At 46.4% G+C, this 13,341-nt stretch overlaps 1 protein-coding gene across 1 annotated transcript; it reads left to right on the top strand.

Moving 5' to 3' along the window:
- Nucleotides 1-7,751: 7,751 nt before the first annotated feature.
- On the top strand, nucleotides 7,752-8,240 carry LOC145049613 (uncharacterized). The gene has a single exon (XM_078997998.1). The coding sequence runs from the start codon at nucleotides 7,752-7,754 to the stop codon at nucleotides 8,238-8,240; it is 489 nt and encodes a 162-aa protein (XP_078854124.1).
- Nucleotides 8,241-13,341: the final 5,101 nt, after the last annotated feature.

The following is a 13,341-nucleotide window of genomic DNA, read 5'->3' on the forward strand; positions in this document are numbered from 1 at the left end:
GATTGTGTTATTGATATGTGCTCTGTTTAGGATCGATCCATGTGAACGGCATCCCAGTTCTGGTGTTGTTTGACTCGGGCGCTACGTGATCATTTGTGTCTCTTGCTCTTAGCAAGAGATTTTCCGAGTCTTCGGGCATGTTGGATTGCCCTCTAGAGGTAGAGATTGCAGACGACCGTTCGGTGCAGGCATCGACGGTATTTCGAGATTGTGTGCCGAGGTTATTTGAGGAGCGCTACTTGGTAGACTTGGTTCCCATTCCATTGCGTGGGAACAAGGTGATTATAGGCATGGATTGACTCAGCCCTAATGGGATAGTGATCAACTACGCGCAGCAGTTGGTGCGGGTTAGGACCCCAAGTGGGGGAGAGCTGGTGATCCAGGGCAAGAGGCCACAGCAAGGACCAGCTTTATGTTTAGCAGCGAGAGCTAGGCGCTACCTCCAGTGGGGTTGCGCAGGTTATGTCGCGTATGTTATGGATACCTGGGAAACGGGTAAGGCGACGGTGGACGATGTACCTGTGGTACGGGAGTTTGCGGACGTATTCCCCAAGGAGTTGCCTGGGATACCTCCAGAACGACAGGTGGAATTCAGGATCGACCTAGTTCCTGGTGCGGCTCCGATAGCCAAGGCACCGTATCGGGTGGCTCCTCCTGAGATGCAGGAGTTGTCTACACAGCTACAGGAGCTGTTAGACAAGGGTTTCATTAGAACGAGCAGTTCACCCTGGGGAGCCCTGATTCTGTTTGTGAGGAAGAAGGACGGGTCGCATCGGATGTGTATATAGATTATCGGGAGCTGAACAAGGTAACGGTGAAGAACCGCTACCCACTCCCGAGGATTGATGATCTCTTTGACCAGCTTCAGGGAGCATCTTGGTTCTCCAAGATTGATTTGCGTTCAGGGTATCATCAGATGAGGGTCAGAGAGGAGGATGTGCAGAAGACTGCGTTTCGGACGCGTTATGGCCAGTATGAGTTTGTGGTGATGCCTTTTGGGCTCACCAATGCTCCTGCCGCATTCATGGATCTCATGAACCGCGTGTGTAGACCGATCTTAGATCGGTCTGTGATAATATTTATTGATGACATCTTGGTTTATTCCAAGACGCGGGAGCAGCATGAGGAGCATCTACGGGAGGTTCTGGAGACTTTGAGGAGGGAGAACTTGTATGCTAAGTTCTCCAAGTGTGAGTTCTGGTTGCGCAAGGTGCAGTTTCTCGGGCGCCTTGTCAACCAGAATGGGATTTCGGTAGATCCGGCCAAGATAGAGGCCGTGATGAATTGGGAGGTTCCGAGGTCTCCATCTGAGATTCGGAGCTTTCTAGGATTGGCAAGCTACTATCGGAGATTCATTCAGGACTTCTCTAAGATAGCGGTTCCGCTCACCCGACTGACTAAGAAGTCGGTGGTGTATCGCTGGGGGCCTGAGCAATAGGCCGCATTTGAGACACTGAGATAGAGATTGTGCGAGGCGCCAATATTAGCCCTGTCAGAGGGCATGGAGGATTTTATTGTGTACTGCGATGCATCCATCGCAGGTTTGGGAGCAGTATTGATGCAGAAAGGGCATGTCATCGCCTACGCATAAAGGCAGCTGAAGCCTCACGAGGCGAACTACCCGATGCATGATTTGGAGTTGGGGACTGTTGTGTTCACCCTCAAGATTTGGTGTCATTACCTCTATGGGGTTCGTTGTACGATTTACACGGACCACTAGAGTTTGAGGTATCTCATGGACCAGCCAAATCTAAATATGAGGCAGCATCAGTGGCTTGATGTGGTGAAGGATTATGATTGTGAGATCCTCTACCATCCGGGGAAGGCCAATATCGTGGTCGATGCGCTTAACCGCAAGGCAGCGCCGATCAGGGATATCTGTCTAAGGATGATAGTGCTAACTCTGCTTCTGGAGCGTATCCGGGAGGCTCAACAGGAGGCCATGAAGGAGGAACATCGAAAGAGTGAGCGGATTGTGGGCCAGGTTTCCTCTTTCGACTATGATAGCCAGGGTTTATTGACTCTTCACCGGAGGGTGTGGGTCCCTTATCATGGAGGAGTGTGCCAGGTCCTGTTGGAGGAGGCGCACAAATCCCGATTCTCCATTCATCCCGGGGCGACGAAGATGTATAGTGATCTTTGTCTGGACTATTGGTGGCCCTGCATGAAGCAGGATGTGGCATGGTACGTGGAGCGGTGTTTGACCTGCAGGAAGGTCAAGGCCGAGCATCAGAGACCACACGGCAAGATGCAGCCGTTGGATATCCCACTGTGGAAATGGGAGGATATTATGATAGATTTTATCACGAAACTTCCCAGGACCGCGCGAGGGGTGGATTCGATACTGGTTATCGTGGATCGATTGACCAAGAGCGCCCACTTTATCCCGATACAGGAGAGCATCTCGGCCGAGAAATTGGCCGATGTCTATATCAAGGAGGTGGTGGCGCGGCACGGAGTTCCAGTTTCGGTGATTTTAGATAGAGACGTGCGGTTTACTTCCAGGTTTTGGAAAAGGTTTCATGACGAGCTGGGTACTCGTCTGCATTTTAGCACCGCTTTTCACCCGCAAACGGATGGCCAGAGCGAGCGGACCATCCAGACTCTGGAGGATATGTTGCGGGCATGTGTTTTAAATTCCGGAGGTAGTTAGGATACCTACCTCCCGTTGGCGGAGTTCTTGTATAATAACAGCTATCATGCGAGTATCGACCGTCCTCCCTTCGAGATTTTATATGGGAGGAGGTGCAGGACCCCGATATGTTGGGGCGAGGTTGGACAGAGAGTCATGGGAAGCACCGAAGTAGTGCTCAAGACGACAGAGAAGATTCAGCAGGCTCCAGACTGCTCAGAGTTGGCAGAAACGTTATGCCAACAAGCGTCGATCAGACCTGGAATTCCAGGTCGGGGATATGGTTCTCCTGAAGGTGTCACCATGGAAGGGCGTCATCCGATTCAGGAAGTGAGGCAATTTGGGCCCAAGGTATATCGGACCGTTCAAGGTTGTAGCTCGGGTGGGCAAGGTGGCGTATCGGCTGGATCTGCCAGCCGAGCTCAGTCAGATCCACAGCACTTTCCACATCTCTCAGCTGCGGAAGTGCCTAGTGGACGATACAGCGGTGGTACCCTTGGAGGACATTCAGGTTGATTGCAGCCTGAATTACATCGAGCGGCCTGTGGTGATCCTTGACCGGAAGTCGAAGGATCAGAGGAACAAAAGAGTAGAACTTGTGAAGGTGCAGTGGCAACACCGGAAGGGGTCGGAGTGGACTTGGGAACCGGTGAGTGATGATGGAGCACTACCCCGAGCTGTTTCAGGATCGAGAGGCAGATTTCGAGGACGAAGTCTAAAATAAGTGTGGGAGATTCGTAGCACTTGGTTCTTGGTATGTATTCTGTTATTAAATCTTCATGTATTTTTGCATTTTTGGCCTTGGACTCGGCGATACGAAGGACTGACTCGCCAAGTAGAAGTGGGATGAGGCGCGGGGATTAAGTTGCGGACTCGGCGAGTAGCCGCTGTTTGGGCAAAAACCCTAATCCAGGGGTTTGTACCCTATTTAAATGACCTTATGCAGCCTCTTTTCCCCCTTTATGCTCCCAAACACTCCTCATAGAAAACCCTAGCCGTTTTTGTGAAGATCTAAGGCTTTTTGAGTGATTCTTGTGAGTTTTGATCTCAAGGAAGAAGGAAGAGCATAGAAGGATCAAGAGGGGACTGAAGGATTCGAGTTTGGTTCATCATTTGTAGTCTTTGGAAGGTATAAAGTCTGAACCTTGCTCATTCTTTTGTTAGACCCCTCTTTGGGGTGATTTAGGGCTTTTATAAGCCATTTTTGGTGGCCAACCATGTTTGCAAACATGGTTGGGGGTTTGGGCTTCTGTATCATGTCATTTTATGTAACGCCCCGTGTTTTCTCGGTACGTTTGGTTATTTTAATTTAATTATCCTTGTAACCTTGGGTTAATTTATTTAACCAATGTCTGATTTCTTATGTTATTGGACTCTTTTGATCATCTTGTAAACTCCTTTTATTGAAGTCCATGGGCTATGGGCCTATTTGCAAAGTCCATCTAGTTAATAGTACTTAATGTGTAAATTGAATCATTTGGAACACACACAAGGAAAACACTCTAAACCCTCCCTCTCTCTCAAAAATCGTCCCTCTCTCTCTCTTTGGGATCAAGAGCAGCCAAGGGGCTGTTTGGAGCTTAATTCTTGTTCATTTCCAGCCTTGATTCGTATTGGTATGAACCTCCTTATCCTTTCTTACGACTTGATTCATAACCTTGTTCTAGTTTTATGATTTCATCTTCACCTCTTCTCCTTCTTATTTTATTGTAATTGTATGTTATACATCATCTCAAGATCCTATCTTCACCCCATATGTGGTGGATGATGGATCTAGGGGATTACATGTGGCAAAAGATCATGGAAACCCTAAAAGGGAGAATGATGATTTTATGTGCTTATGTTTATTTTCATGTTGATTATTATTACATCCTTGTGGCTAAATGAAATCCTAATGATCCCTAACCCTTTTTAGTACCAACATTATCATGGGGACTGAATTGGGATGATGAACACATCTTAAAATGTGTTTCAAAAGGAGAAGGATGGATAAGCCAAAAAGGAATCACGGGTGGCTACGATTCTGTTTTCCATCAGATATGTAGTCATTTTGTAAAAATCATATCTGGAGCTCTAGAACTCAAACGGACCCCAAACCAGTTCCAAAACTTCACAAATTGAGTTGACTAACTTTCTTAAGAAGTCCAACCTCACTGATAAGGGCTTTATCTATGTGAAAGAATGGCATCTTTGCTGTTAGGTCTGATCCGGGTCTGTTCTGATATGTCATTTTGTTTTCATCATTTCTAAGGCTTGGAAAAGGATCCAGAGTGATTCCAAGTTTCAATATGTTCCTTATATTATGAATTTAAGATCTGGAGAATATGGGGTGTTATTTCCAATTATAAATTGGGTATAATGGATCCACACTCCAGGTCAGTGGGCAATCACCATCTTTTGCTAGTGCTGTGATTGTCCACAATGTGAATTTTATATATGGAGTTTGAGAGATGCTTTTCATTCAATTCCAACTATGAGACTTTCACTTGTATGTCCTTTACTTCTCTTAATTTTCTTTTGGACTAATTCTACTCACAAGTTGGGTAGAATTGGCCAACATCACTTGACTGTATTGTTGGAGACAGAAGTGATACACCATTTTGTAAAATTCATATTTAATTCATCTTTTGGAGTTAGAATGAGTTCTTTATAGTTGTGGAATCCAGAGCAATCATAGTTTCCTATAAAATTTATTTAAAGCTATGTTTCTGTTTTAGATTTTGGAGTAAATCCGTTTTGAACAGCAGGTCTGTTTTAGAGACCTTGCTGTGATTACTCTTTTCTCAACTCATAGCTTCGTTACTTCTCCTTTCTAACCTTTATTCCTTCTTAGGCGAGGTTTTGAAGTTTGCTCAAGCTTGGTAGCATTATTTGATTGTTAGCCATCCTTAATACTCACTCAAGGTGGGTTCTCTCACACCTTTGTATTGATGATTGTGTTTGCTAGTTAGCTCATGTGTGATTATTTGAATTTATACTATATAAGTATTGTTTTAATTCGTACATGTGCACTGTATGTAACTAATTATGGATATGGGGACACCACCAAAGGATACGGATTACCGGTGCGGTGGGTAGGTAAGATCACCAACGTAATACTCTTCGTGAGGTGCGGTGATTAGGGCCAAATGATACGGGATCTTCCCGGTGCGGTTCAAACCTACAAGTCCTTCTCGTAATATAGACATTGATTCGTTCTTTGCCTTTATCATTATAATTGGAAAATGGATTAGGGCTAGTAAATATGAATGTTAGTACAATGTCTGTGTTTGAATTCACTAAGCTTCGTGCTTACGTTTTTCCCTTATAACTTTTCAGGTGTTAAGATTAAAGAGGCTAAGGCTTGACATGGAGCATCGGGACATCGCTACTAGTTATTTTGTTGGGACCTTATTATTATTATTACTTCCGCACTTATTTTATATGATTATTAAGTTGATGGATTATGTTATGACTATTTCAGTTGTTTTAATTTAATTTAAGATGGGTTTTAAAAGTTTAAAATTTTTGCAAAAAAAATTGGGTGTCACAAGTTGGTATCAGAGCCACAGTTTGAGGGAACTAGGCATTCTTGTGGATGTTCTAGACTCAAATTTGAGGCTCTATAAGAGTTTATTTTCTTTTTAAAATATTTTTCAAACTTTCTGAAGACTAGTAGTGAAAGATGTCGCGGTGTACCAGTCAGCCAGCCAAGTAAGCCTTATTTCTTATGTTAAATGTTTATGTTAAATTGTTGACTATGAATTGGATTCTACTAGCCTTAAAATATTAGATTACACACTTAGTTAGTGTTAACATGTGAGAGAGTTGTAAAATTAACGGCTAGAGCGAACTGGAAATTTTGAAACTAGACGCGAATGCGAAATTGGAACTTGTGTGGAAGGTAGTAGAAGGGCCCCTACTATTTGAAACATCGGTGTCGGTTTCGAGTCGGGGCAAGGTTGAAAAATTTTCGGCAAGCTGAGTGTTTTGTCTTCCTAGAAATATGTAGGCTGAATTGTTTCTAAGATTTTCCTTCTTCTGTGGATACCAATGGATCCGCCTGCTCGACTTAATCAGCTCCAAATGGAGCAAGTTAGGGATATTGTCGCTGAGGAATTCAATAACGGTTTCAACGAACTAATCCCGGGTGTGACCAACGACATAATCAACCAATTCGGTGCTCTTCTGGATGAGCGCCTCGCGGCTATTCCCGGGGAAGCGTTACTGTCTTTGCCTGTTCAGGATTCGGCATACTACTTCGAGAAGTTCAACAAGTGTAGCTCTCCTCTTTGGAATGGTGAATCCGACCCATTTGCTACTAAGCCCTGGGTGTCAGATGTTGAGGGCGCCTTCATAAGTGTTGGGTGTCCGGACTAGTACAAAGCAGTGATCGCCATGAATCAGCTGTGAAAAAGGGGAAAGACATAGTGGAACACCATCACCGCTCTATTGAACGAAGACGAAGTGAGGGCCATGTCTTGGGCCCAATTTGTGGAGAGGTTCGAGGCACAATATGTGCCTAAGGTGGAGCAGCAGCGGATGCAGCAAGAGTTCATGGCCTTACAGCAGACTACCGAATCCGTTAGTGACCTGAACGCCAAGTTCTTGGAGATGCTATCTTTTTGCCCCTCGTTTGCTGGGAACGAGGCCTGGTTAGTCAGCCGGTACACGGCCATCCTACATATCGAGATTCGGGAATTTGTTAGCATGCAGAAGTTCTTGAATTTATCTGCGATCATGAATGTAGCGAGGAGGAGGGAAATCGAGTTGCTGACCCAGTCCAAGAGGAAGGCCAATGACACCTCTTCCAAGACATCCAGAGATGCCCAGAAAACGCAAAAGCAGGGTAGTAAGTCAAGGTATGAGTATAGGACGTCTTTAGGGCGAGAAAAATATGTTGATATGCTACAACTGCAAAAAGCCAGGGCATCATTGGAAGAATTGTAGGGATCCCCCTGCGAGTGCAGTACCTCATATTACTTCTGCAGTTCCCATCTGCTATCACTGCAACGAGACGAGACACAAGAAGCCTGAATGCCCGAAGTTGAAGACTGGTAAAGGAGACAGGGGTACAAATCCTACAATTGCATCATCCTCTAAGGGAACCATTATGGTGACATGAGGTCGTGCTCACCAGATGACTGTGGAGGAGCCGGTGATTACAACGACAGTGGCAGACACTTATTTGCTAGATTCCAAGCCCGATGTTGTTATGTTTGATAGCGGTGCTACCCATTCTTTTGTATCTCACACGTTTATTAATCGTTTGGGGCATAGTATCGGAAAATTGGCTCACCCAATGGTTGTCGATGTTGTCGACAACCGCACTATTTATGTCACCGATGTCTATCGGGGTTGCACTCTCGAGTTTTCTGGAGTTGAATTCCCTATTGATCTTATCCCTATTGCGATGCGAGAGCTCTGCGTTATCGTAGGCATGGATTGGCTTGATGCATTTGATGCGGAAATCCACTGTCGTAAGAAGCAAGTTCGTGTTCGAAACCCTAGAGGTGGAGAACTTATTATTCAGGGGGACATTCCCTGCCTGGCTATGGCTTCTTACTCTTCTGGTATAGCACTAGACGACGTTCCTATCATTTCCGACTTCAGCGATGTCTTTCCATAGGAACTCCCTGGCTTGCCACCTGTTCGGCAAGTGGAGTTTCGCATTGATTTGGTGCCAGGTGCGACTCCGGTAGCAAAATCTCCTTACCGCTTGGCACCACCTGAAATGAAAGAGCTCCAAGATCAACTTCAAGAACTAAGTGATAAAGGGTTTATACGGCCAAGCTACTCGCCTTGGGGTGCTCCTATTCTCTTTGTGAAGAAGAAAGATGGATCCCAGCGAATGTGTATTGATTATAGGGAGCTAAACAAGCGCACAATAAAGAATAGGTACCCATTGCCACGTATTGACGATCTTTTCGATCAGCTTCAGGGAGCATCTTGGTTTTCCAAGATTGATTTACGTTACGGTTACCATCAGATGCGGGTTCGTGAAGAAGACATTGAGAAAACAGCATTCCGTACTCACCCTCTGACATTGAGAAAACGGTATTAAGGTCGATCAAGCCAAGGTTAATGCGGTTAAACAATGGAAGATTCTAAAAACACCTTCTGAAATTCGCAGTTTCTTGGGTTTAGCCGGTTATTACCGGAGGTTCATTGAAAATTTCTCTAAAATCACCTTACCACTCACCCGATTGACCAAGAAATCAATGAATTTCGTTTGGGGCCCGGAGCAGCAGCTGGCGTTTGATGAGCTAAGGAAACGATTGTGTGATGCTCCGATTTTGGCCTTACCTGATGGGGTTGAGGATATGGTGGTTTACTGTGATGCATCGCTTCAAGGTCTTGGTGCCGTGTTAATGCAACGAGATAGGGTGATAGCCTATGCCTCCCGACAGCTGAAACCCCACGAACGAAACTACCCCACTCATGATTTGGAGCTTGGGGCTGTTGTTTTCGCTCTTAAGATTTGGAGACACTATCCCTATGGAGTGAAGTTTATCATATACACTGACCATAAGAGTCTAAAATATTTGTTCGAGCAGCGGGATTTGAATATGAGGCAGATCCGATGGTTGGATGTGGCAAAAGATTATGATTGTGAAATTCACTACCACCCCGGTAAAGCTAATGTGGTAGCTGATGCTCTCAGTCGTAAACAATCTGCCGAACCGATTCGAGCTAAGTGTCTCCGGATCACAATGGTGTCGTCTTTGTTAGATCTAATCCGGGACGCCCAAAAGACGGCAATACTGGAGGAAAACATCAGGCGTGAGAAGATTGGGAAAGAGTTGCCTAAGATGGAACGAGACGGGCGGGGTTTTCTGACTCGCTACGGTAGGGTTTGGGTTCCATATACCGGGGGAAATCGGAAAACCCTAATGGATGAGTCTCATAAGTCAAAATTTTCTATCCATCCTGGTGCTACTAAAATGTATCGGGACCTTCATGAGGCTTACTGGTGGCATGGAATGAATAATGATGTGGCTCGATTTGTGGAAGAATGTATGACCTGTCGGAAGGTCAAGGCGGAACACCAGAAACCGCATGGGAAGTTGCAACCATTGGAGATTCCTGAATGGAAATGGGAGCATCTAACCATGGACTTCATTACAAAACTTCCTAGAACTACCCGAGGATCAGATACGATATGGGTGATTGTTGATCGTTTGACTAAGAGTGCTCACTTTCTGGCTATAAAGGAGAGCTCATCGGCGGAGAAATTAGCCGAGATCTTTGTTCGGGAGATTGTCTCATTACATGGGGTGCCTGTTTCTATCATCTCCGATCGAGACACCCGATTTACCTCTCGGTTCTGGAGGAAGTTTCAAGAGGAATTGGGCACATGATTACATTTTACTACCGCCTTCCATCCGCAGACAGACGGGCAGAGTGAGCGGACGATTCAGACCTTGGAGGACATGCTTAGGGCGTGTGCGATTGATTTTGGGGGTAGTTGGGATGACCATCTACATCTAGCTGAGTTTTCTTATAACAACAGCTATCACTCGAGCATTAAAATGCCTCCGTATGAAGCCTTGTACGGGAGGAAGTGCAGGACGCCCGTTTGTTGGGGCGAGGTTGGGCAGAGGGTACTTAGGAGTACCGATATCGTGCTACAGACTACGAAGAAAATCCAAGTGATTCGGGATCATTTGGTCACAGCGAGCAGTCGTCAGAAAAGTTATGCCGACAAAAGACGCTCCAATATTGAGTTCCAGGTGGGAGATTATGTGTTGCTTAAAGTTTCCCCCTGGAAAGGTGTGATTCGATTTCGGAAGCGGGGAAAGCTCGGACCCCGATTCATTGGACCCTACAAGGTCATAGCTCGTGTGGGGAAGGTGGCTTACCGTTTAGAGCTTCCTGACGAGCTTAGTCTAATTCATAATACATTCCACGTGTCTCAGTTACGAAAATGTGTTGTTGATGAGACCGCTGTGATACCACTGGAGGACATACAAATTGACGAGCGTCTCAATTATGTTGAGAAACCAATTGCTATTTTAGAACGAAAGACGAAAGCTCTCCGCAACAAGACTATAAACCTTCTGAGATCAGGAGTTTCCTTGGATTGGCAGGGTACTATCGGAGATTTATTAAGGACTTCTCCAGAATTGCAGTGCCACTTACTAGATTGACCCGAAAGGGGGTTGCATTCTCATGGGGACCCGAGCAGCAGACCTCTTTTGAGACACTTCGCCAGAGATTGTGCGAAGCCCCGGTGTTAGCTCTCCCAGAAGGGATGGAGGATTTTGTAGTTTATTGTGATGCATCTATTTCGGGGATGGGTGCAGTTCTGATGCAAAGAGGGCATGTAATAGCATATGCATCGAGGCAGCTGAAGCCTCACGAGACGAGATATCCCACGCATGATCTAGAGCTGGGGGCAGTAGTGTTCGCCCTCAAGATTTGGCGTCATTACTTGTATGGAGTTCGTTGCACGATATACACTGACCATAAGAGTTTGAAGTACTTGATGGACCAGCCCAACCTAAACATGCGTCAGAGGAGGTGGTTGGATGTGGTCAAGGATTATGATTGCGAGATCCTGTACCACCCGGGCAAAGCTAATGTGGTAGCAGATGCGTTGAGCCGTAAGGGGGAGAGCACTCCACTACGAAATGTATGTTTGAGGTTGACCGTGATAGCTCCAGTATTAGATGCTATTCGTGGGGCACAGTCTGAGGCCATGCAACCGGAGATGCAGAAGAGGGAACGGGTCGTTGGTTTGGTTTCAGAGTTCGTTACTGATGATCGAGGGTTGATGACCTTTCAGGGTCGGATTTGGGTACCGTTTGTGGGCGGTACGTGTACTACTTTGATGGAGGAGGCACATCGATCGAAATTCTCGATCCATCCCGGGGCTACAAAGATGTATTTGGATTTGAGGAGAGAATATTGGTGGCCCTGCATGAAGAGGGACGTCGCGTGGTTTGTCGAGAGGTGCTTAACCTGCCGTAGGGTTAAGGCCGAGCACCAGAGACCACATGGCAAGTTGCAGCCATTGGAGGTTCCCGAGTGGAAGTGGGAACAGATCACTATGGATTTCATCACCAAATTGCCGAGGACTGCCAGAGGAGTTGATGCAATTTGGGTGATTGTAGACAGACTGACGAAGAGCGCTCACTTCCTTGCCATTAGTGAGAGTTCTTCAGCAGAGAAATTGGCGGAGGTGTATGTGAGAGAAGTAGTATCTCGGCATGGGGTGCCGATCTCGATTGTTTCAGATCATGATGTGCGTTTCACTTCTAGGTTCTGGAAGAAATTTCATGAGGAGTTGGGTACTAGATTGCATTTTAGTACCGCATATCATCCCCAGACAGACGGTCAGAGTGAGCGGACGATTCAGACGCTCGAGGACACGCTTCGGGCGTGTGTGTTGGATTTTGGGGGTAGCTGGGATGCATATTTGCCCTTGGCGGAGTTTTCCTACAACAACAGCCATCATTCGAGCATCGGTATGCCACCCTTTGAGCTGTTGTATGGTAGGAGATGTCGGACCCCCATTTGTTGGGGAGAGGTGGGACAGAGAGTGATGGGCAGTACGGAGATCATGCTTCAGACGACAGAGCAGATTCAGCAGGTTAGACAGAGGTTATTGACCGCCCAGAGCCGACAGAAAAGTTATGCAGACAGACGCCGGTCCGAGCTTGAGTTTCAGGTCGGCGACTTCGTACTCCTGAAGGTCTCTCCTTGGAAAGGAGTGATTCGATTCAGGAAGAGGGGCAAGTTGGGGCCCCGGTATATTGGTCCTTTTCGTGTGATTGCGAGGGTAGGCCGGGTGGCCACCGTTTGGAGTTGCCAGCGGAATTGAGTCAGATCCACGACACTTTTCATGTGTCGCAATTGAGAAAGTGTATAGCCGATGAGTCGGCAGTGGTTCCATTAGAGGACATTCAGGTGGATGCGAGCCTGAATTATGCCGAGAGACCAGTGGCCATCAGAGATCGGAAGATCAAGGTTCTGAGGAATAAGGAGATACCCCTGGTGTTAGTTCAGTGGCAGCACCGGAAGGGATCGGAAATGACCTGGGAGCCGGAGCGTGAGATGCGGGAGCAGCATCCGGAGCTATTTTCAGAGTGAGACTTCGAGGGCGAAGTCTGGTCCGAGTGGGGGAGAGTTGTAACAGCCCGGAATTCCAGGTATCGTTATATTTATGATTTTTGGGTGTTTTAAGAGGGGACTCGGCGAGTTGGAGCTCAGACTCGCCGAGTAGGATCGCGGATCTGGTCGCGGGTTCGCGACTGGACTCGACGAGTCCGGATATGGACTCGGCGAGTCTGCGTTGTTTAGCGAAACCCTAACCGTCCAGGTTTGGGACGTATATAAGGGGCCTTATGGCCGTTATTGTTCATCCTAGTCTTCTGAGAGAAACCCTAATTCGATTGTGAGCATCTGGAGCAAGGTTGAAGACCATTATTGATCTTGGAAGTGTTATTGTGCAAGGAGGAGGAGGCTTGGTTAAGGGAACAACAAGAGAAGCCACATTCTGAGGATTTGGGACACAGAGCAACGTTATTCAGGTAATATTTTCGAGTTGCATTCTTCTATGTTGATGTGTATATAGATTTAGGGTTTATTGAACCTTTTTGTGGCTAGATTGAGTGTTTCCCTAGTCCCCCAAGCGATTGGAACCCTATATTGGGACCCTTAGAAGTCCAGAGTGTCCCATGCCTGAGCATTTCGGGAATCAATGGAGGTTTTGGATTGGAATCCTT

Source organism: Lactuca serriola, chromosome 5, assembly GCF_051521515.1.
Source record: "Lactuca serriola cultivar US96UC23 chromosome 5, Lser_US96UC23_V15, whole genome shotgun sequence".
NCBI classification, from domain to species: domain Eukaryota; kingdom Viridiplantae; phylum Streptophyta; class Magnoliopsida; order Asterales; family Asteraceae; genus Lactuca; species Lactuca serriola.